The sequence below is a fragment of the Tachypleus tridentatus genome, chromosome 12 (assembly GCF_004210375.1).
Source record: "Tachypleus tridentatus isolate NWPU-2018 chromosome 12, ASM421037v1, whole genome shotgun sequence".
In the NCBI taxonomy this organism is placed as follows: domain Eukaryota; kingdom Metazoa; phylum Arthropoda; class Merostomata; order Xiphosura; family Limulidae; genus Tachypleus; species Tachypleus tridentatus.
Window position 1 is genome coordinate 20,379,477 of NC_134836.1, and position 25,990 is coordinate 20,405,466.

The 25,990-nt window shown below is 30.7% G+C and overlaps 1 protein-coding gene across 10 annotated transcripts in view; it reads right to left on the reverse strand.

The window, feature by feature from the left end:
• Positions 1–25,990, reverse strand: part of LOC143235106 (uncharacterized) — a 106,924-nt gene that overhangs the window by 27,184 nt on the left and 53,750 nt on the right. For 6 of the 10 annotated variants that reach the window (XM_076472921.1, XM_076472916.1, XM_076472919.1 and 3 more), the window contains exons 3-11: positions 23,530–23,702; positions 21,143–21,363; positions 20,659–20,816; positions 20,214–20,302; positions 17,656–17,884; positions 15,096–15,858; positions 9,516–9,619; positions 6,304–7,461; positions 1,020–1,105 (exon numbers count right to left, since the gene is read on the reverse strand). In XM_076472921.1, coding sequence (XP_076329036.1) covers positions 1,020–1,105; positions 6,304–7,461; positions 9,516–9,619; positions 15,096–15,858; positions 17,656–17,884; positions 20,214–20,302; positions 20,659–20,816; positions 21,143–21,363; positions 23,530–23,702 — 2,981 coding nt within the window. The remainder of the gene's footprint in view (positions 1–1,019; positions 1,106–6,303; positions 7,462–9,515; positions 9,620–15,095; positions 15,859–17,655; positions 17,885–20,213; positions 20,303–20,658; positions 20,817–21,142; positions 21,364–23,529; positions 23,703–25,990) is intronic. The other 4 variants (XM_076472922.1, XM_076472924.1, XM_076472917.1 and 1 more) reach the window with 3 other exon arrangements.

Consider the following 25,990-nt stretch of genomic DNA (forward strand, 5'->3'; position numbering starts at 1 on the left):
TTTAGGATACTACACAGTTCAAATTGTGAATTTTAATCATTTGACAATTAAATTAGTAATAACCTTCACTGAAAGCTATTTTTTAATTATAAAGTACAAGGTTTGTTCAAAAAATATGCAGACTGTTTGAATTGCGCGGCTCCAGTTGGTTCCAGGGGAATCCGCTTCGTGTCGCTAGGCTCGCACAGACCAGCTGATTACGACGCCATTTCCCGATTGCAGATATCTTCATTTGTGTATTAGCTACGCGGTTTTAAAAGAAGTGCGATTTTTTCGTTTGGCGGATTTCAGAATGAATGACCTGAAGGAGCAACGACTTGCTGTGAAATTTTGTGTTAAACTTGGAAAATCTGCAACTGAAACTTTTGCTATGCTTAACACGGCTTACGGTGATGTTGCTATGAAGCGTATGGCATATTTCAAGTGGCATGAACGTTTTAAGGATGGTCGACAGTCCATTGAAGATGATGAGCGTCCTGGACGTCCTTTCACGTCAACTGACGACCCACACGTCGACAAAATCAACACCCTGGTGCGGGCAAATGAAGAGTGTGGGATATCAGTTGGATCTTGTTACGAGATTTTGACCGAAAAATTGAAGATGTACAGCGTTGCTGCGAAATTCGGCCCTCAGAACTTGTGAGTTTTTGGCCAAACACTCGATCACTGTTCTTCCCCACCCCCCTACTCACCTGACCTTGCTCCTTGCGATTTTTTCTTGTTCCCAAACTCAAAAGACCCTTGAAAGGAAAAAGATTTGAGACGATTCCCGAGATTAAGGCAAATGCAACGAAGGACTGGAGGACATTACAAAAGAAGCGTATTAGGACTGTTTCAACAAGTGGAAACACCGTTGGGATAAGTGTGTGCGTTAGGGAGGAAAGTACTTTGAAGGGGTCCCAGACCTGTAACTTCTAAATAAAGTACATTTTGTTTTATGACGTCAGTCCGCGTATTTTTTGAACAGCCCTCATAAATAAAAACATAAGAAACTACAATATTTGAGTTTCCCTACTTACCATTCAATAATCCTAGCATCATAGGGAACTTGACTCGGATGAATCTGGAAAACTTCTTGATCTGTAGTAGATATCTGTGATGTTTCCTAAATAAAATAATGAAACCTACATTGAATTTACAGTTTAAAACTATAATTTTGCTTTAAAAATTACAAAGTATTTGTTTAAAAGGAATATATTTTATATTCTATGCCACAACAAAATTACATTTAGAATGGCACACTTTTGTTTGGTTTTTTTACAATTACAGCATATAAATTTACCAAAACTTTGGCATTCTTACATATATTTTAAATGTTTTTAAATAAAGCAGTTTAAATTATTCATGATAACAAAAGTATTTATATAAATATTATATTTGTCAACTGAACACACATGCACACATAAATAGATGCTTAAAAATTTATGCCAGCATGAAGCTTAAAGTAGCTGCCAAGATGCAGTATACATAAAAATACTAGATTAAGCAATAAATAAAATGAATTAAACGATTTAAAATACGTTAGCTCTATACAAGACAATTCTACTGAAATATACATTGTAATGTTATCATCATCCAACACGAATATTTTCTTCAGTATAAGATTGCTCACTAAACCAAACATGATAATCCAGAAAAAAAGCTTCCAACAGTAACAGGAACAGAAATAATGTTGATCTATTGATGTAATACTTAATAAGGAAACACATTAGGATCCTTAAAATCTCAAAGCTACAACAATTATGGTAATTTATGGGAAGTAAGTGAACAAGAATTCTTAAATGGTTCAGATAAGTAACTTGTATCATTAGCCTAGACTGGATATATTCATTATCACAAATGATGCACATACATATTATCTCTCCAGTACTCAATAAGAAATTATCCAACCTGTCCATTGAATCTTGGAATTTATATCTCACATAATTAAAATTCTATAATTATTCCTCTACAATATGTCTTTCATCATTTATGGCTATGTGTATACTAAATATTACTTTAAAACAACTTTATCATCTCCTCATAGCAGTCATGGTGATATGTTTATTGTGCATTTAGGTAGCTTCTTCACAAAGATGTAAAACAGTAATGAGTGCCACTTAAATATACTAGATATAAACACCTCTTTCATACAGTTTGTTGATATACAGTACATATAATAGAAACAGTGTAATGATGACATGTAATGCAAATCAGAACATTTCTTCACAAGTAAAAGTTGTATTACTATATAAATAAATTCTGTCACATCATTAATAAACAACTGCATTTTTTTAGCCACAATACTACTGAGGCAACCAGATACAATGACATTCAATAGATATGTGGCCCACCATGACCAGGTGGTTAAGGCACTTGACTCGTAATCCAAGGGTCACGGGTTTGAATCCCTGTCACACCAAACATGCTTGCTCTTTCAGCCATAGGGGCATTATAATGTGATGGTCAATCCCACAATTTGTTGGTAAAAGAGCAGCTCAAGAGTTGGCAGTAGGTAGTGATGACTAGTTGCCTTCCCTCTAGTCTTACACTGCTAAATTAGATATGGCTAGTGCAGATAACCCTTGTGTATCTTTGTGCAAAGTTCAAAACAAATAAATCAATAGATATATTGACATATCCACAAAACAAAAGTTTTGAAACTCTCATGCAGATTAAGATTTCAACTACTGGCATCAAGAGAAAAAACAAACAAATGTAAAACATTTGTACTGATACAAACAACATATTTAACAATCAGTAGAGAACCTAATGAAGTGAATACTTAAATCAAAAATACAATATCAGCAAGTTTTACAACAGGCAAGTTCTGATTTTCACCATTACAAAACTTTTATCTGTATTAGAGTCATTATTAAGATTAGAAGTTGCCTACCATAATAGTTGCTATTATTGTATTTTTGAATAAAGGAAGCATTTCACTTAGTTCAGCTTCCATTAAGTCTCCATTGCAAAAATAAAGGGTTTTTAATTCCTTTTCCCAGAAAAAACAGAGCCAACTGTGGTTTCACAAACCAATATATATTTATTATAACCTAATTTTTTAAGCCAAAACAAAATACAAAAAACAAATCCTAGGGTACAAGCTACAACATGGAATTATAAAATGTATCTTAGGTTTTGGGAGGTGACTAGAGAAGTAGGACCTACATTGCAGTGGAGATACACAGTCTATCACTCTCAACCTCCAATTTGCTAGTCTTGCATAAGAAATAGACACAATCAGATTAAAAACTAGGAGAGTGAGATGTGGGTGCTTAAGCCCACAATGTCCCACATCTATATAACACTTTAGTGCCTGCAGACAGTTGTGGGAAGGTAAAATAAGATAAAAACAAAAAATAAGGTACTACCATTTGGGAATAAGCAAGATGAAACCCACCTCTTGAAGTTAGTATTCCTGCCCCCAGTATGGCAGAGGCACTAATTAACATAGCATTTTATAATGCAGCTCAAGGTGTACATCTGCATAAAGTAGTGCCAAGTTCTTAAATTACTTTATTTTTAACTAAAAATAATTAGTAATTTTTAGTAAAATTTCTCTGATTTTTATTTATTATATTTATATATAGTTTATATTTGACTAATAACAAATATGAATTTCTATACCCATCTGAAAATTTTCTTTGAAGAAAACCATTACTGTATGTGTGTAATTACAGATTTTACAGAGTAAGTTCTCATAATAAAAAGTCCAAATTATTCCATCCATCAAAAGTGCTGCAAAATCATTACATTTCCAGGGATATTTATTAGATAATTATGATAATGCCATGGTATGAAATATAATATTAAAAATTTTGTGACAATTCTTTTCGTTAAAAAGATAGATGTACCTTCAAATGTATAGGTTTTAAAAAAATTTCCCCATATCTGTAGGAAAAATAAATAAATAAATAAAGTTAAGGATAACAGTGAAAATAAACTTTATAGTTCTTTACATACTACTGGCTACTGAAGCAGAGAAAGTCATGTAGATACTCTCCCAAAATATACTAACTTGCAGATGTACCTGTGTCATTCCCTTAATCTGGACTTAACTCATGCCATGGGTTAAATATTTCTACAGGATAGTCAATGTAGTGCATAACATTTATCTAAGCAAAATTAATAGCATTAATGACCTATTTATACATTTGATTTAACATGAATACCCAAAATACATAGAGAACACTTGAAAAGAAATGTAGTAAAATTATATCTAAATAAGCGCTACAAGTTTTGAAAGAATGACACATGTTAATATTATCACACTATTACTAGATATATTTAGTCACAGCAGTATTATTAAACATAATTCATACATTTACTCCCAGCAATATTATTAGCTATATTACAAATAGAAACCTTTTTTTCATAAAGATGGTTACAGTACTAAATATATTGTATGTTAGATCTTTTCTTCAAAGTCACAGTACTAAACATACTTTAAGAATATGAGGACAGTAACAGGGCTATCTTATAATTTACATACTTACAAGGCTCGAAATTAGTAGGGCTAGCTGTGGAAAAGTGATCAAAAGGGTTCACCATATTTTTTGTTGTTTTTTTGCCAGCTGATAATCCAGATATGATTATTTAACTGCTAGCACAATATTTATGGGAGCAACTATAAGATAATAGTAAATTTTAAATTTTTTGTAGTTTCTTGTCCATTGTTCTTGTGCTTCTTTGATTGGGACTCTCCAAGCTTAAACAAACAAGAACATACAGGATATTTTCTAAGTTTTTATCATGTACATGTATGTGTATGCATTTTTTTCATTTCTTATTACGATATATTACTATTATCACACATATACATCTAAAATTTGATAGTATATAAAAAAAATCAGATTTCCCCATTTATTAAAGGCATACAGATTATGAACCAAACATTTCTCAGTAGCCAAACAATCTGTTTCAAGCCCTGTTATAAACACACACAAGGGTAAAATATGTGAAACTGGGACATTATTTTTAAATTGCCAACACTATAAATATATTTTATCACACATATTCAATGATGAAAAGGAAATGTACAATGAGCTAAGTAATATCAAACTGAATGAAGAATTTACCCAAACAAACTGGCCTGACCTCAATTTAAGTGTCAAAGTTTGTACAACTTTAATTCACTCCTTAAATATATTAATGCATATGCTTGTACACAAAAATTTATACAGTGATGTACATTCTCCAAAATATAAACAAAACCTTACAAAATGAAGTTTAGAAACAGAATATAAAAGTATTATATAAATATAAAATTTTTAAAAGAGGTTTAGAAATGCAAATCTATCTGTGTAAATAAAAAATAAATTACACATACTCCAAGTTACAAATAAAGAGTCATGCATAACCCCATTCTTTGATCAATTATTTGAAGTATAAAACATTGGAAACCCACAAGACAATTTTGTGTAAAACAAGGCAGTGATCTGTAATCTTAGTTCTCTTAGTAGCATAATACTTATCTATTCAATTTGTCAACTTTTTTTTTTATGAATGCACAAGTTTTCAAAAACAAAGATAAAACATTACTGCAAACATTAATTCCTGTAAGAGTTAGTTTACTATCAAATCTACACAATTGTCATCACATGCTAACATACTTTTAACTTAATAGCAAGTAAATACACAGTACTGTGCAATTTAAAATAAAGCTCAGATCCACAGTTACAGAATGTCACCAAATATATATGAATATAGGTTAATACTTCAAAATGCCAAAACTTGTATCCATAAATTAAGTATTCTTCCATACAGTGGATCCAAGTTTTATTTCTAACATGTTTATAAATATCAAAAGGTCTTCATCTATGAAATGTTTATCAGTTTCTGCTTTTCAGGTCATGTCTGCTGCTAGAGCTAAATGTTTTTTCAGCAGAAGGGAGGAAACTAAGGAAAATCCATATTATTGAAATCCAAGTTAGCAAAATGAAATAACTTGTTAGTTTGCATTTGAAAACATTACATAATTTAAGTCAAGATGTTAAAATGTTACTACAACAATTATACAAAAATGATAACCAAATATCTTTGACAAGTTTGAGTGTAACTGTTAGCTCTCAAACTTAAAATGATGTATTAACATGCTTTCTAGCTCAAAAAGTGTATTAGTCAACTACATAAACATTTATCACTTCCAATAGAATAAATTCAAAAGCAAGACAATCTTTAATATTTTTGGAAAACATGTTAGAAATATTACTGTTCTTTCAAGTGAAAATTAAGGGCAGAGAGGGGAGAAATGAAGCCAAGATGCCCACATCATCCACATTTTTTTCTTTTCTTTCAAGTAGGTACCAATATGTGATGTACCTTGTCTGAAGAGTTCCTTGGTGAAGTATGCAGTAGCTGGTAGCCTTGGGTTGTCTTGCTGTTAATTTGGTGAACATCTGCACTCTTGTTAGCACTTGCAGCTGGTGTACTCAAAATTGGATGAACTGCACATATTATAGCAGATCCTGAATCACCAAGATTTGTATCACAGCTATGGTCTTGGTCTAAAAGAAATGACTTTTTTGAACTGCCTTTACAGTCATGCTGATTTTTTCTACTTTTGGTAAGAGAGGACTCTGAAGCTCCAAAAGACTGAGAACGTTCTCGCAAAGAAGCCTCTGAAAAGAGGTTAAGGGGAAAGTTTTTGAAAACATCACCCACTGAGGGCCACTTATTTCGTCGTTGATTAGTTAGTGGAGAGAATTCCATTTCAGAGTTGGGGAGATATGCCTTATTTTGTTCTTGAAAAGTTTTATACTTAACATTAGCATCAGAAAGCATAATAGCATCACCATCTGGAGAAGAATGATTTATCTGGCCAGTCCCACCACACAAATGGGGGAAGTTACTATGACTCCAATGATGTGGACAAGTTGCACCTACAGAATTTTGATTGTAAACTGGATTATAGTGAGAAACACAGGTTGGATCTTGTGAGTTAACATCCTGAGTGTTTAAATATAAATATTCTGATATTGTTTGTGGTGCAAAACATGGAGGTTGTATTATTAAGCCACTAGCTGATGACACTAATGGTTGGTCAGCACATGATACAGAACATTCAGTATTTGGTAACACTTTAATATAGGTGCTTTGCTGTAAAAATGCCTCTATGACTGGCAAAGAACCAGGGACAGACATCAATAATAAATGACCTGGTGTAGTACTTGAAATGGTTGACCCATAAGAAGGAAGAGCCCCTGATACCAGTACTGGATTAACAATAGATGGCAAAGGTTGAGGAGGCAGAGAAACAGTTGTTACACATGGAGATATATTTGATAATTGGACTTGAGAAGATATAATTGGTTGAATATATTCTGCTGTAGCTAAAGGCTTATTTTCTACAGATGTGGAAGGTAAAGTGACAGAAAGTGACATCAGCGAGTGCATCTGTTGACATGGAAGTTGCAAATGTCTTACCACACTACTTGGTACCTGTCTTGTTGGTGATGGTAACACCCCTGACAAGTTGGGCTGAGAACAAAATGGCAAATCTTTTAAAAATGACCAAGTTATTGTTAAATTGCATAAACTTAACTTTCAAACATTTTAATGTCTGAAATTAAGAACACTAGATTTTTCATAAAGTGACTGAGGTTTCAGCAGCTCTGTCCAACTAAAACTGTGTGCCATTTTGCTTTTCAGATGAAACCACTTGGTTGGAGAGTGCTGCATTATACTGTGACACAAGAACTAACAGTAAATATTTCTTTGGTAACTATACACAAGTTAGAAATTTTACTTTACAGTTGATTCATCTGTGATTCTATCTTCAAATCACAGATCAAAGTTAACTTCTAGAATAAAACTGTACCAGTTTCTTACTTTTACAAGCTACTGTTTAAAAAATACTTTCTCCTGACTCTGTAATGCTAGAATGTAAAATTGTTGAGCCATAACAGGTAACATATTTAATGGTGGTATCCACATATTACAAAACAAGTACTAATAAAAAAGTGTTTTTTCCACTTTTTTCCCTACAGTACTGATCCTCATGATATACAAGATAAAAGCTTCAGCAACTGCAGTTAAAATGGACATTCAAATTGCATTTCAAAAAAATTCAGCATGATTTAAAACTCAACAGGCAAATAATCTGTAACTATGAGACAATACAATGACATGTGGGTTGAGAATGTTGACATTTTTTTCTAATAAAAATGAACAAAATATTTTCCAGATCACATCAGTGAACATAACTGTTCTAAGTAAGTCAGCAAACTGGGATGGTACAATCTTTACAAGCTTGTCCACTCAGCCTAAAGCAAAATAAAAAGAGAGAGAGAGAAAGCAGAAAAACAAATCTATATTTACAACTGATTGATTTAATGAGATAGTAGACAATACTATTAAAAATAAAAGCCAAGAAATTATGTATTAATGTGTACCTGATTGTCCAAAGCCAAAACTATGACCATTCAAAATGTCTCTGGTATTAGTGTTTGGCTTCCAATTTTAAATAATGTTTATTCCAATAATAGTTAAAAACAATGAATAAAGAAACACATAATATAAGAGATAATTTGATTATACAGTTATCCACAAAGTTTCTGTTTGAAATGTATTTACACTTGAGGCAGGTAATTACACTGATGAATACTGGGTTCAAAAGTCAGAAAATAATTTTAAAAAACATAAGAAAACCTTGTAGTTTTAATGCATTGCTAAACATTTCTTCTAGTAAAAAGTACTTTTTGCTTAAGAGCTTAAGACAAAAAAAATTTACATCTAAAAATAACCTTGCTTAATAATTAGAATTACTTTGGAGTAATTAATCAAATGTTTGCAATCAAGAGTGACTACATTACTTAAATTACCAAGAAAGCAAAACTTCAGTCCTGAATGTGCTGGAATAACTGAACAGGAAAATCACACTAACTTGCCAATAGATTTGTTTGTTTTTGTTTTTCGCACAAAGCTACTAGAGGGCTATCTGTGCTAGCCGTCCCTAATTTAGCAGTGTAAGACTAGAGGGAAGGCAGCTAGTCATCACCACCCACCGCCAACTCTTGGGCTACTCTTTTACCAGTGAATAGTGGGATTGACTGTCACATTATAATGCCCCAATGGCTGAAAGGGCGAGCATGTTTGGCACGACGGGATGCAAACCCACGACCCTCAGATTACGAGTCGCACGCCTTAACACCCTTGGCAATGCCGGGCCATTGCTTACAGATTTCTAATCAAAATGAGAAAATGATTTGCAAGATTAAAATTTAAGGTGGGAAATTTTGAATTTATCAATCTAGATAAAACAGTGCTATACTGAATGTTTTAAAAAAGGTTTCTCAAATTCATAACCTTTGTAATAACAATCTTAAATGGCTTAAAATTTAAGCACAAAATTGATATTAGCTACTGTGTATAAATATGCAAGTTATATTACAAAGTTTCAAATCAACAGATGAATAAATTAACAAGTTTCTTAGTTCATACAAAACGAGAGTTGAGGTTCTAGTGGAAAAAAAAATGTGGTCAACCAGTAGTTTTTTTTTTTTTTTAATTCCATTACAACCATCAAAACCTACCTGTTGTGCTTGGTACACATTATAAGCCTGACAAGGATAAGATACAGTTACATTAGAGCCCTCTGGTGGTGGAACTTGGCAAGTACGATCTGAAAGACTATCAGCTATAGGTGAAAAAATTCAAAAACAAATAGGTCAAGAAATAAATACAATTAACATGCAAAACATTTAGCATTCTACAACACAAGTTCAGCTCACAAAATTAAGCTTCTGATAACTTAATACACTTACAAGTTCATAAAGGTGAAGAAAACTTAATTTCAAGTACAAAAAGATAATTAGAACTGAACAAGACTAACATCTTCACTAACAAGATTTAGTAGATTACACATTTTAAAATAATCAAATAACAAAGGTATAAAAAAACAGCAACAAGAACACACTAAAACAACCTTTGAATTTGTGTTAGTGGATCTTGTTTGTACCTTGATAACAGACTTCATAATGTTTAAGGGAATGTTAAAAAGCTGAGTGAGGTGGCCAACTTAAAAAAACAAAATAGCTATTACTTTAACCTTGGCACTGAGCTTTTCAAATAAAAATACTTGATTGACAAACCTAATTAGCCTATTTTCTTTGTACAAGTAGCAGAGATGTTAAAAAAATTGAAAAGTATATTTTAGTTCTGAAGTCACCACATATTCAACTTTATTAATTACAACAACACATAAACTGGAAAAAAAATTAATGTTAATAGGGCTTTTAAAACAAAAGCAAATACAGATCACTTTTGGGGGCAAAAAATTCAAGAACATTTGGGTCCTGTAGTCTCAACACACTATTTTACTATTAATAACAAATATGTAAAAACAAATGAACATATACATTTTAATAAAGTTTTCAGAATTATTCTTCAGAAGATCAGAGATTTATCACTCTATTTAGACTAACAACAAAAGGTAATTTCTTACAGATTGTTACTTAAACATTTTAACACTTTATATTCAGATAAAATGAAAACCTAAAAATACAGGTGTACTTAACATTTGTTGATAGTGATGTTTTTGTTAAAATATAAACTTGTGAAAAGCATTTCATACAGATTTGTAAGTCCTTAGTTGGTTGACAATTTGTTTCTGAGCTACTGGTTAACTTCATTTTACTCCAACAGAACAAAAGTACCTTCATCACATATTACAGCTTTTAACCCAACCAGTAAGCTCCAAATTTTTCATCATGTTTTCTTTTTAGGTTTAATGTGCTATTCACTAAAAATGGCAGTTATTGCAATATGGCCTCCTAGAAGATATATCTGATGGTTCTGATTTGAAACAAAACTGACCCTGGAATGTAATACTTTAGTGTAACAATGAAGTGCATTTATATCAATGACCAACATTAAATCTATATACCATATGCTAATACAATATCTCATTATCACAAAGTCTTATTTGTATTTTTAGTTGTGTAGAGTAGAACACTAAGCTAGGAGACTTGTATACATGACAATGATTTGTAACCATAATGAAAAATTTTAATACATTCTACATGTTTTGACAGACTATTGGTCTGCCAAAATGTATATTAAAATTTATTATACTAACAACTCATTATGTCTTATATTCACAAATTGTAGTTTTACTCAAATCTTTATCAATCACTTTTTACTTAGGTATGGAAGCACATTATGCTAATATAGCAAGTTGACAACAAAAAAAATTACTTAAGCATAATGAAGTGATTTATTTTGCATGTTCTTCAGGTACCTGAAGAACATGTGAAATAAATCTGTTTCATCTATTGAAATGTATAGTATGTTCTCTATTATGCTTAAAAATCATTGTTTTCAGCCTATTATTAAGCACACTGTTTAACCTATGCTTAAAAGCTGTCACTAGGAGTATATAAATATCAACATTACCATGTAAACAATTACAGCAGAAGAATGCTAGTTATGCAAAAAATTGTCTTCAATAGCATCTATGCATTTATTGGCTAAAATGACATGTATAAAACAATTTCAGTATCAATTAAATACATATAAGACAGAATTGGTAAACAACTTGTGTACAAAAAGAAAAGTTTGGATATAGTTTTAAAGTGTAGCAACTGGAAAATTCCTATTCAAACTGCTTAAATAACGCTATCTTGCTGACTTTTCTCACCAATGTTGTAAATCACTTTAGTCAATGGGGCAGTCAGAAAAAAAATTTGTTTAGAATAAGATAAAGACAACAAAGCTCAAAGATTTTAACTTAATTATCATAATAAAACACTTCACCATCCAAAAGAAACTTTCTGTATTAATTCTTAAAAAGTCTTGACACAGTTTGTTATTATACAACTAAAAAAACTTTTATAGAACAATTTGTAGATTACAAATACAAAATTATTAAGCACTATTCATAAACCAAACAGTAGATCCACAGTTCTGACAAGAATTTTGCTGTAAACAGCAATTACATTACTGTGACTAGCATACCGTTTACATAAAATACTTTGTTCATGTTTACTAATATATAACCATTAATCAGTTTTCTGAACTAGCACACATGTAAGAGATAATCATAATAATAGAAAGCAAAGACATACCATTCATATTATTTAATTGATTTACAGCATTTTAAGGATTTTAAAATGGTTTAAATAGTTGCATGTATTTCAGACAAAACACAGGTAACAATTCTATTTCTTGGAATCAACATCAATTATATGAACAAATATAAAAAAAATCATTAGTTGAAATAGCAAGAAATAACCTTTTTAGCTAACTAGGACCAATGAATATGTAAATACAGTAAAAATTGGTTATAACATTTCCAAGAATCACAAAATTTGTGAGAAAATGATTAATTAACAAAATTAATATTTATGATAACACATGGATATAAATATAATAAAATGCATTTACCTAACTTCCACCACAAAGGTACCTGCCATAACAAGACATTTATATACACTTACACTTACCAAGACTAATAATAAGCTGCCATTTCAGTAGTCACCATTTTTCAGGTAACAAATGTTTTTATCTTTAAATTTACTTAACGAGGAAGGTTCTGGACAGTAACAGTTTGCTATCTAAGTTCCACTAAATTGACTGAACACATTAATAGAGACGAAAGGACTGTGCAGAGGTCTTTAAACCAATTGTTTCAATCACCAGGACAGCCGAGTAGTCCAAAATTACTGATAAGTGTATGTTGTGCCTTTGATTCATTAACAAAACCCAAATATAGCATTGGATTAAGGCTAAAGATAACTTTAATCCAGATTTAGGTAAAAAAAAAAAGCCACTTCGGCTAAATGCACAAACCTTCCTCCCCAATTACAAGCCACAGGAAAACTGAGAAATGAGATTACAATAAACAGGTACATTTGATACATTTTTAATATATAATACTTAAGATAAAAATATTTATATGTGTACAATAATTTCATAATGACAAAAAATTCTTACTATTAGAGTTTTATAAGTGTAGCAATCATGTAACGTCATGTGCTAAAGTTTTGCATCAAACATCAACACGAATGTAAGATTTGTCAGTTCAACAAGTTTTCAAATCTCATCCAATTTTTGTCAACATTGAAAGAATCTCAGAACCTTAAGTTTAGAATCACTTACACACTCAAATTTATACTATAAGTAAAACTTATGGTAGTTGAAGTTAAAATGGCTTTAGCTGTCACATATTCCTTTTCTGAGTTTGTTTAAAAAAAAAAGGAAACACAGAAAACACAAAGGCCTGCAAAGTTAAACTTCATAAAAGTTATTTTGGTTTTAGCATTGAATTTTCCATAAACTGGCTGTGCAGATTTCAAATTTTTTTTTTATATGAATTGAGAAAAAAAAAACTATTACTTCAGTGAAATTATTTTGTTTACCATGATGAACATTTTTTTATTATTATGTTAGTTAACAAGAATACAAGCAAACTGAAGAAAAGGTAAAAACATTGATGTCAAACAAATATGCATCTTCATTCATCCTTATTTTTTTTGTGAAACAAGTTTTTAGTCTCAAAACTGTGTGTTGTGGTCTTTCTTTCTTGTACTGCATTATAACATTTTGTGAAAACAATTTGCATGTGATAAAGAAAAACAATTTTCTTTATTCAGCATAAAGGAATTACCATAGAACTCATAAAAATTAACACAATAAAATCATTGCAGGCCTGTTATCTTTTCAGTTCCAATAAATGAATAAAACCTCAATTCACTTCAATATAATTTAGTATGCATCTAGCAATAAAATGTAATCACAAAAAATTACAATAAAATAAAAAAAAGCTTAAGAATAGTGAAACCTACAATTTTACAATGAAATGTTGAATATTATTTTATTTTACTTTGTTTAAAATCTTTTTTTTATTAGATCCTGCACACAATAAGAAACAAACATTTTATATCAAATGTTGAAAATTAATATTATTTCAACAGAAACCTAACCAGAATGTTTCCATTCATTGTGGGCAAATATTTTTGTTACACTAACTGCCAAAACAAGCAACCACTTGCTGAAAAACCTCTTGGCCATTAATATATAACATACATAAATTGAGTAAATAAAATAACTGTTTTTCATGAGACCACTGTATGCAACAGTTTTAAAAAAAATGTTAAAATCATTTTTCAAAAGCAAACGACAGTCACTGATTTCTCAGTACTTAAGAGAAAGAACTGGAACATTTAATTACACTAGACTTGCCTTAATAAGTAACTAACCAAACTATGACCTAAAACATCAGCTTAATAAAACAATAAGAATGAAAAACATATCTTAACTCTTAGTACTAAAATCACACTTACACAAGTTACTAGAACTCAGAAAGTTAACACCATCAAATAAATGAAAACCTTTTTTTTTTAATCCTTCAAAGACAGAAGTTCATCATATGGACATTAATGGCCATTTCAGTTTTCAAGCTATGTAAATATTGAGTTCATTAGTTCACATCTTGCCAAGAAATCTTTATTTAAACATGAGCTCTTCTGCTGTTTTTGTCATAATTTTAGTGAGAAAGTCACTGCCTTTCATAAAGTAGGTTATTTTTTGTCAACATAAGATGGGAGAATGTCTGAAAGTAATGTTTGCCATAGTTTCAGTTGCGAGTGCAAGGTTTAAAAGGTGTGAAACTTGAACGAAATGCATATGTTGTGAGTGCTGCAACAATGGGATTCCTCTGCCAATGTTAGTTATCAAAAAGAAAGGTCACCTGAAAACATTAGAATCCAATTAAAGGAAGACAAGAAATCTGTAAAGCAGAAAGAATAGAAGAATAAGATATTTCGTTCTTCTCCATGTGAAAAGTTTCAAATGTTTTAGATAATTCAGTGATTAATGTACTTAGATGTGACTGATCAGACCCTCAAGCTGAAGAATATTTACTGTTTCTGCTAAATGACCAGCATGTCCTAAATGCCATGTACATGTTACAAATCAAAGTAAAAATAGAATGACCTGAGCAAAAAACAGCCTTACTTTAGGAAAAATGTTCACAAGCACCAAAATAACATTCTGGGACTTATTGAATTTTTAAAGAAAGAACTCAAACCCTATACAAAGTTATGAGAAATTGGTCAAGTAGATTTTCACAATTTTAGGGTTAAAAATGAAAAAGAATGATAAGACATGCTTACCAAAAGTTTCTAAGTGTGATGTTGTTCTGCTTGAAAGAACATCTTCAGAGTTTCCATGGATATGTTGCTGTTTCAAGGTTCCTGCTTCACAACCTTCTTTATTTTTTGACTGCTGTAGTGGTGGTGTTGATTGAAGTCTAGTGCTACAAGCAAAATCCTGGGATGGTTCCTGGATCTGAGTTTCTTGAGATTGATGTTGAACTTGCTGCTGGTTGACTTCAAATTGTTTTGACTGATTTGACAGATGAGTTGTATGAGCTTTCTGTGACTGAAAACTTTGCAACTGTTGAGGATACATCTGTTGTAACTGTGGATGTTGAGCCTGGCTCTGCTGCTTAATTGATTGTTCAGGATATCCTTGCTGCAAATATGTTTGAGGAAGCCCATGTTGCATTTGTAGTAACTGAGGTTGACCTTGTAATGATGGATGCTGAGGAAGAACATTCTGAACCTGTGGTTGAGGAAGTGCTTTTTGAACTTGTGACTGTTGTGCATATCCTTGTGGAAACTGAGTATGTTGAGGAAGTCCCATTTGTACCTGTGGTTGTTGAGTATGCCCTTGTTGTACCTGTTGCTGCTGTACAGCCACCTGCTGTGTCTGTTGTTGAAAAGTTGCTTGTTGAGACTGCTGTAAAACATGCTGCATCTGTTCTGATTGGGAATGTTGAAAATGCTGTCGTTCCCTTTTCAAACATGATATCTGATTGCGTATTACCAAAGCCACAATTCTCATATCCTCCTCCATGATGATCCCTGTCATTTGCTGAAATGTGTAATTTTCACTAAAGTCTTTTTATAAAAGTGACATTCCAGATCCAAATTTACAGTAATCAATTAGAAAATATTACTAAAACTACTTTAATTTTCCTCATAATTATTCTAGTGGCGTTGTATTATTCAATAATATTCATAATTGCAAAATAAAACACAAAATGTTTTTTAAATTATTTGGTTTTCAATGTTTGACTGAAACAAATTTTCTTAGTTTTCTAGACTGCCCAAAACTTGACACTGATTTTTTCCAATTTACTTATTTACCATATTTAACACAAAGGAGATGGAGTTAAGCAATATTAAATTCAACTGCAGAGCTGCAGATAATCTTAATTTTGGTTTTCCAATTAAAATGGTCAAATAACTTCCAAACTCCTCATAAACAATGATTTATTTAGCAAAACTTCAATTTCTAGATTCATTCTATTACTGAAATCCAAATTTAATATTATATGGCTAAGAGGCTTGGTTCAAAGTAATACTATCCTAATGCCTAAAGACTATTAAAATTAGTGAGTGAAGTTCCATTTATCTATCATGAAGAGAACCTGAAATTATTTCCTCAATGTTTCACCTTACAGATTTATCAAGATGTAGATAATGTACTGAATGTGACCAAAGTCTTAGTAGAACAAATAATTAATAATTTAAAATAATAAATTTATTGTCTGGCGTGTTACCATAACATCAACAACACAAAAATAAACATCTTCCATGAATATAAACATGGTGATGAAAATACTAATTTAAAAACAAAAACCAAGTAATGTAAACATTCATATTTAATAAATATGTACAGAAACTGTAAATTTCATAAAAGCATTCTTTGGACATTAAAGAAATAAAGAACTTTCACTCAATGTTGGCTATTTCTCATCATTAAATGATTAGATTCCAGTGTGTATTATGGTACTTATGTTTCAATTCACAACTAACAAAAAAGTAGTCTAAAGTTGCATTGACAACATTAAATGCTTTTTAAATAAGCAATCTAGTGCTTTAAAATATCAAACAGTTATTCACATCTTAGGATAGCTGGCATTCTACACACAAGGTACAAAAGCAGTTAATTAATATGATATCCCTGATATAAAAATGGGTCCAATCATTCCTTTTCTATTACAGTGACTGTATCAACACACTACTTTTCTAGTTATCTTAAAAGTTACAGAAATGAACATCTGATGAAACTGGTTTAACCAGTGGATAACACTAAAATGAGACATTGAATAAAAAGGAATGGAGAGTACAAGCTAAGTACAACTTCAGTGCTAAACATCTAACAGCAGATTTGGTTATTTTTCAAAAAGTACCATTATTAAATTACCAAAAAGGTAGAACTTGTGAAATGGCATTTTAGACTTGAGTACACTTTTTTGCTATAGAGAATTTACTATTAATGCTTAAAAATGTTCATTTTATTCATAAGAAACATGTTCAAATACATCCAAGATGCACTTTCAATAGCGTATTTTAGATTTTAGGTTATATTAAGTTATTAGAAATTTATTATAATTTAGAACAATTTTCTAATATCAAGTCTTATAACATTTCAAATCAAACTACAATAATTAATGTGAAATTTCACCATACAAATACAGCCCAGGTTTCCTTAATGCTGCTTTTAAGAAATAGTACAAAATGTTATTACACCTGAGTTATATATTACACACAATACCTCAATCATTTTTAGATACGTAAACATTTCTGTTGTTTTTTGTGTCAATTGGGTTTTACAAAAAGAATAAATAATACACAGATTATTACAAAAGCAAACAATGTTTACCATAGCCTGGGCAACTTCATCAGGATTGTCATTTTCAATGTCAAATTCAAACTGAATGGCTTCGTTTTCTTTATGCTTGTCTTTTCTCTTCTTTGGATCTAGAACTCTTAAACGTAATTCTACTTTCTGATCAGTGCTGGAAATGCTTTTCTCCCGGTTCACAAACTCAACTTTCACACCAAGATCCTCCTGGAAGAAATCTAACTGGAGCAATTCCTTCACGGTAGGCCTGTTGGTATATATTCACTACTAAGTCAGTGTGATAACAGTTTACACTAGAAACAGTTTTCAGATATTGTTGATAAAAACTTACAAACAGCCACAGCAGCTAATATCTACGCCCAAAAAAAATCCCACGCTTTCTTCAGCATTACTTTCATTTATCATTTCTAATGTTACTGCTAATATGATCTCTTAAAGAAGAGAGACTTGGATGCTTTCAGGGCATCTAAACCTGCCTAATAATTATTAGTAAAAAGATGTTTCTTTTAAACCCATATTATAAAGATTAAGAAATATGCAGACAAGTTAATTACAATTTCACCTTCTCAGCGAGCCTTTAGATTTGTTACATTAAATTGTAATTAAAAAGTATTTCAATACGCACTACTACTACTTTGTATTTTTATGTTAAGATGTTAAACTTTTAACAAAATATGTAAAAGTAATTTCATCTTAGAAAACAGATTTTACACATAAAAAGAAAACAACAAAATGATAAAATTAAAACCTTGTACCTAATTTGGAAAACAACAATGATGAAATTAAAACCTTGTACCTAATTTGGAAAACAACATAATGATGAAATTAAAACCTTGTTCCTAATTTGGAAGACAACAATGATGAAATTAAAACCTTGTTCCTAATTTGGAAAACAACATAATGACGAAATTAAAACCTTGTTCCTAATTTGGAAAACAACATAATGACGAAATTAAAACCTTGTTCCTAATTTGGAAAACAACATAATGACGAAATTAAAACCTTGTATCTAATGTGGAAAACAACATAATAATGAAATTAAAACCCTGTATCTAATTTGGAAACCAAATAATGATGAAACAAACACCTTGCAGGTAATGTGGAAACAAGCATCTACATGTAACATGACTCTTTAACAATGATGATCAAGACATGAATTATTTAGTTTTGAAATACTTTAATTGCTATATCATAATTAAAAAGACTTCAGAATAGCTCTTAAGATCCTATAAATTTCAACAGTTTCACTTATACAGGTAAAAAAACCAAAAAAAAAAACCTCCCTAACCCAAGTGACATCAAAAGGTGGACAGTGTCCCTGAAGAAAAAAGGTCCACCTTTCAAACGCTCAAGTTACAATGTTTTCATCACTTTGTATCAAGCTTTCTTGAACCTGTGCATTTCTCTACATTGTTGTTGACACAAATATTTAATTTTACAAAACAGATAAGGAAGCAAATAGTAACAAAGCTAACTAATTTTTTCTTTAATTGCTAATTTTAGCCAGAGATTTATCTATCATTTCATTTCACCAATTATCACCACATAAAACACCATACACAACTTATGGAGCACCACTACAAGACTCGTATCAATGGCTACTTGTGAGAGATAGGTTTAGTGACAAAGAGTGAATCTCATAATAAACCAGGCTTTGCATTTCTGTATTGCTGAAGTTCATAATTCTGGTGATGACAGAAGAAACACTATTATTTTAACAAAAAGCTTAACTGCTAAACAGCTTAGAATGACAACTTAGTAGCAAACATTCTACATATCCATCAAGATTTTATAGTGGTGAGTAAAGGAAAACTAACAACTTAAATATCAGTTTTATTTTATTTCTCAAGTTTTCAAGCCTGAACTGTTTTTTTTGTTTTGTTTTTCTGTTATTAACAGTGATATAAAGCTAAACACAAAGATTTCAGGGTCCAGGCAATAAACATAAATTACAAAGACAAAAAACCTTATAATTGAAAATTGTGTTGTTCTTTTTTATATTCATCCAATATCAGCAAGCGTTTGCACAAACACAACCTTCAAAAAACAGTATCACTTTCCACAAAAAAATTTAGCTCATTATAAATATCTGAATAAACCTTTAAATGATTTGCAGATTACATAGCTGAAGTTAATGTTACGGTAATGAAACATTTTACACAATTTATAATATAAAAGCACATGTAAAAATTTTAATTTTCAACAAGTAATTACATACACAATGTTAGAAAGAAGTTGTTTACCTATCCCTTTTAAGATAATTTTAAATGAATATCAGAAACTTTTTCCCCTTTGTGTAAAGTTAAAAACATCTTTCAGTAGATGTAGAAATTGCAATAAAAGAAATGAGTTTTGATGTACATGCAGAAAGCTTCTCATTTATGTGTATTAATCAAAGGTCTAATGTATTTTTGTGGTGCCTAATGTTTCCAATCATAAAATACAACAGGAATAGCACAAGTGATAAATTTGAAATCAACCAAAAGCTATTAAAATCTGTAATTTACTTTCTTGCTGAAACCAATACAAAAACCATTTTAAAATTTGATGTCTGAGTAGAGATGCTGTCTACAAACCTTTCCTCTTTTGAAAGTCGAGTACAACAACTAATAATACCTCGCAGCTCAGGATTTTCAACTTTACTAAAACTTTGAGGTGGAATACCCTATTTGTAAAAATACAAAATATAGTCCACATTTAAAACACATACTGAAGCTTATATTTCTGAAAATTGCAAGAAAAATTAAAATACACAAACAATTACTATACTGATCACCCTATTCTGTCCTAATTTATTCTTACAAACTGGTTTCAGTTTTATAATTGCTTGAATCTATTATCTTGAATATTGAATCTATTGCTTGTGTAATATTTAGAAACCTAATAAATCATGTTACAATCATTTTCAGCCTTAAGACTTTTAAAGAACCATAATCATAAGTAATAGTATCTACAAGATAAATAATGCCACTAACTAACCATCTCATTAAACACAAATAATTCATATCTATGATAACTTACACTAGTAACCTTCTTGTAAATTTGAGCAGGACCACTGCATTCAGAATATGGATATTCAGAAGTGGCCATTTCCAGCATACACATTCCAAATGCATACACATCTACTGATTCATCATAGTGTTCTTCATACATCTCTGGTGCCATGAATTCTGGAGTACCTGAAGAATTACACTCACAGTGATTATTCAAACAGCTTGGTCTAATTTCCATACCAGTTCACTACATTGATAATTTCTTATTTTATGCACCTCTCTCTCTCTTGTTGCCATAAATGCCCACATCTTCTTAAAGCTGCTTGACCAAACTGGCAAATAATTTGGGTTCACTTAATTTTTAAAAGTTATCTTCTGCATAATCATATTTTAAAAATATGACTAAGTTATCTACAACCATTGAACACATCTTTCAAATTACACATCTCATTATGCTATGATGAATTTCAATTTAACACATATAAAACATGCACAGTACACATCTTACTTACCTATGACACTTTTTGCATATGATCTATTTTTCAATGTAGCAAGTCCCAAATCTCCAATTTTTACAGATCCTGTAGTCCCCGTAATAAAGATGTTATCACATTTTAGGTCACGATGGATAATAGGAGGAGCACGAGAATGGAGAAAGTTCAGTCCTTTTAAGATTTGTTTACACCAAGACTTCAAAACTTTCAAATTGATCTTCTTAAATCGACGCAAATACCTAAAAATATAAAGATTTATAACTGAGATATACACATCAGTGCTAATTAACATACTATGCATGGGGTACACACCCACAGAGATTACAAGTATTTATAAATAATAATTATATCTATCAAATACTACTTGATATGCACTTTTGTAACTGACTGCATTTATAATATAGAAACTTCATAAACATCTACATAAAAAGATATATTTGGAAGCCACATACCTTCCATTTAAAACCAACAATGCAAGTACACTACATAATTATTATAAATAAGAACAATGCAACACAATACAATACAACATTTTACTTTCAAAATGACTTAATATGTCATATTTTTAATATTAATGAAGTAAGGTAACTAAACAGTAATTGTCACAAACAATTTTAGGAAGCAAAATGGCAATAAACAAACACTGAAACTAAAAATAGTTTCAAACACTAATTAGGGTTTGAACAGGGCTTGTTACTCAGGTGTGTGTGAACATATGTACTTGCAACAGACAGTCAAATCTTACTTGAAAAGAATAAAGTAACAAAACAAATAGGGAAGTCTTAGTGCAACACAAATACAAGATTTATGTATGTACTTTCTATAACCATAACCTGGAATATGTTGTTCCAAATCTTATTATGATGTTACTTATATCAAAATCAAAGATATGGCTGTTTGCAATTACTATAAAGCTCAAAATTTTCTGACAGTGTAAACAATGCTTTTCTCAATTTACCAGAACTCAAAATGTAATACATTTTCATAAAAAATTTCATCCCTCTACTATTGAGTTGAAGTCATATATAATTAACTTTTTTTAGCAGAAAAAATTCATAATAAGAATTTCTAACTTGTATCAGATTGAAAGCATGATAGTGTCAAACAGTTCTAAAATACTATCAGATATGGTATGTAAAAACAAATACATGTATCCTGAATGTCATTAAAAAGAATTTCCAATTACTAAAGATTATTCATTTGGTAACAACAGATATGCTTGAATAGCCTACTAGAACAAAGTCTATCTTCTTTACCCAGAAGATGAATAAAATGAACTGGAATAAGAAGTTGTTGGAAAACAATCTGCATTATATCAAAATATTTCAACTACAAGTAACATTGCTACACTTCTTCTGCTACATAGATGATGTCATTTCTCATGTTACACCAACTTTTCATCAAGAAGAGTTCTAAGAAGTATTGTTGTGCATTATTTTATTGCTTAGCAGAAAGTTCTCAACATACATGGCAACAAATCCATACATACCTAAATTTCAAACAGACACTGAGGAGTACAGCTTATTCAATCAACTTTGGATATGGTACAAGTTAGCATTCTTAATCAGAACATAAATCCTATTTCTAAATGAAGCTAGTGAAAGCTGCAAGCATCATTTACAAATATACTCTCTAATGTTCCTCGGTACTGGCTGGATTATAAATTTCCAAGTGCTACTTTCCCTGTCCATCACTTTTTGTCTTCTTGAGATGTCGTTGACACCTCTACCCCTGGCCTTACATTTGGACATGATATTGCTTAAACTGTAGGCCCATGTCTTCTATAGAAAACTATTACCAACTAATTAGTGTGAGCAGCATACTGTTTCTGATGCATAGTACCTGACAGATTGCTGCATATCACAAGAACAGTTTATAGAGAACATTTTCTTTATTTGTTCAGGACAGCATTTAGTCATCTCTGCAATATAATTCATGCTGAAAAGCATTTTACTTGTATCACTAATCTTGTAATGTTGAAAGAGAGAGAAAGAAAAGAATTAATGTTAGCATATAAGAAAAGTAGTTTAGATATGTAGCATATATGGTTTTGATACATCCTGTTTTGATACATTATCCAAACTCTTCTGAAATAAAATTTACTATCTTCAATGTGTCTTTAGTAAAAGTGTTACCCTAGTGCAAGTAGTTTTGAGCTGTAATCATTTTACATATGGGATTTTCTTTATAAACATGTATTTTACAGTTTACCATTCGTCTAAAAATTTCAAATAACTTTTGAATCTTAGTAACCTGTTCAGTAGGTGTTTAAAACAAACCTGACGAAAAACTAAATATTTAGTACCATAAACCTAATTTTTGTTAAATTATCAAACAAACATTATTCAAATATTTCCAGATATTTTAATTCCAAAATTAAAATAATGAATACAAGAAAATCTCACGTTTTTAATGTTCCTGATGTCATTAGTTCAGTAATTAATACCAAATACTTCTTCTTGGGCAAGTTCACTTCCCAGTAGTCATAAAAACGAACAATATTAGGGTGTTGTAATCCTTTTAACATTTCAGCTTCTTCTCGAAACCTCTGTCTTTCACTCTTGTTCAATCGTTCTTGCTGCAAGATAACACCAATGAAAACATTATTTAACACCGAGCAAAATAAAAGAAAAGTAATCATGTCTAACTTGTAAATTCAAAATTTTTTGTGCATTACTTTATATGGCCAAGTAACATGGAAATCCATCTACAAGATCTGGAAACACCACATGTAAAAAAACTTTTCACAGAACAATGTCTAGAACATTTTAATAATTAATATGAACAAATTTTAGTGTCATTTTTCAAGGAATTATGTGATAACAAATCTTTAACTGCCCATTAGATCTGTAAAACATGACTTATAATAATGGGTTGCTATTTTGGAATTCATGATATCACTCCCAACTTAGAGGTCAAGATGCCACACCAGACTCATGGAGTACACAGTTAAGCTAGATACTAAATCTGTGAAAGTTGCAATGTCAACGAATATTTGCATCAGAAAACAAATAATTTCAAACTACCACAAAAAGTAATTAATATTTACTGAGTGCTTTCTCTTTTTAAGGGAAATGTGTGATCAAACATGTACTCCTGAAACACCATCTAAAAGAGACAGACTTCAGTCATCTGTCTTTCTTGTTTTAGACATTACACAAATATGCTTCAAGAGACTTGTTCCTCTTGCAGTATCATGGTTTAAATGTTGAATAGTATTTAAAACCTAAATGAGGAATGTGGCTGTAGTTTTATCATTTATTTACCTATTTTCAAAAAGTAGTTTTAGTATATAGAAAGTTTTTGATATTCCTCATGCATAACAATACATTTACATTTTGTGATATTTGCCAGAGTTAAGTTAGTAAATTATATTTGAGATACAGAATAGTGTAAATTATTTAATGAGTTTTTCTTTAGAAAATGTTAAAGAATAGAAAATAAATAGATTTAGAAAATGTTCTGTATTTTGCTTTGACCTTTTAAGAGTGACAATTAAGGAGGCTATGGTCCTCTAACCAGCATGTCCAACACATTGGTAATGTACATTTCTTGATAAAAAAAAAAAAAAAAGTACTTTCCTCCTGGTCCTTCTCAACCCCCCTATAAAATGAAAAAAACCTAGTTTCACTTGAATATTTTGTAAATTAGGAAAAGCCACACCTTTCATTTTAGAACATGTGAAAACCATCAAGTTTCCAGAAACCAAGAGGTCCCTGAACTCTCCTTGTATTATTATTTCTAACATGGGTGCAGCTACTTTACAGGTGCAAACCAGCTCACAGAGTCACTCTATGCTTTTGATATACAACAAAGTCTAAACCCAGATAAACCTTGTGTTTAATAAGTGATTAAAACCTGCTTAAAATATTTGTATTATTTATACACATTTCTCCCATTGTCCCAAAATATAAGATAATGAGGTACTAAAAGTTGAAACAATTTTACTGACAACTTAATAATTAACAATATATGTTAAACATATCACCACTTGTGCCCAATTTTAAGCATTTCAATAATTTTTGTAAAATATTTTCTATGTAGGGAAGATTTGGACTGTTTATTGAAATGGTATTTTAAATATCTCCTCAATACTGTGTGGTTTCCCTTTAAAACAATATCATCTAATGACTAAGTTACAAGTTATGGTAATGACTATAAATATAATAGCAAAAAGTTTGAATCTCTTGTTCTTCTGGATTTTTTTTGTTTGCTTGTTTTTATTACTTGATACCTAGAACATCAAAACAATGGTGTCAACCAATTTCATTAATGTGACAGTTTGAAATTGAATGTCTGCTTTTACAAGTATTATTAAATATTAGTAATCTCAAAAGTCAAAAGTTGAGTGTTAACGATGTTATTACTCCTTGAAGTTAGCTTTCTTGCATAAATTTGGCATTCCTTTAAAATACTTAAGTATAGGGTGAAACAGGAATTATTAGTCAATAAACAGTTAATATAGTTGGAACCACATTCTGTTTAGAACTTGGTTATAACCTCAATCTTCCCATGTCTATTGAAACACTGCATTATAAACAAACAAACAGGAAATAACATTTTCCAAAACGAGTAACTGTAGGAATGGTTAATATCAACCTTTCAGAACCAATGTAAACAGAATAAATGTAATGGTATTTGCATCATACTGACAAAATGGTACAGGAAGAATTAACGTATAACAATCACAACTGAGTTTATTCTATTTTTATCACTATTCTACGCCACAGCATGATTGATGCAATTGCCATCTCTACTGTCTTGTTTACATTATTTTTTTGGGATTGATATTAGCTATCCCTATATTTATTTCCATTTTAAAGTTTTATTTACTTAATTAAAAATGACTACAAAAATCACGTACGT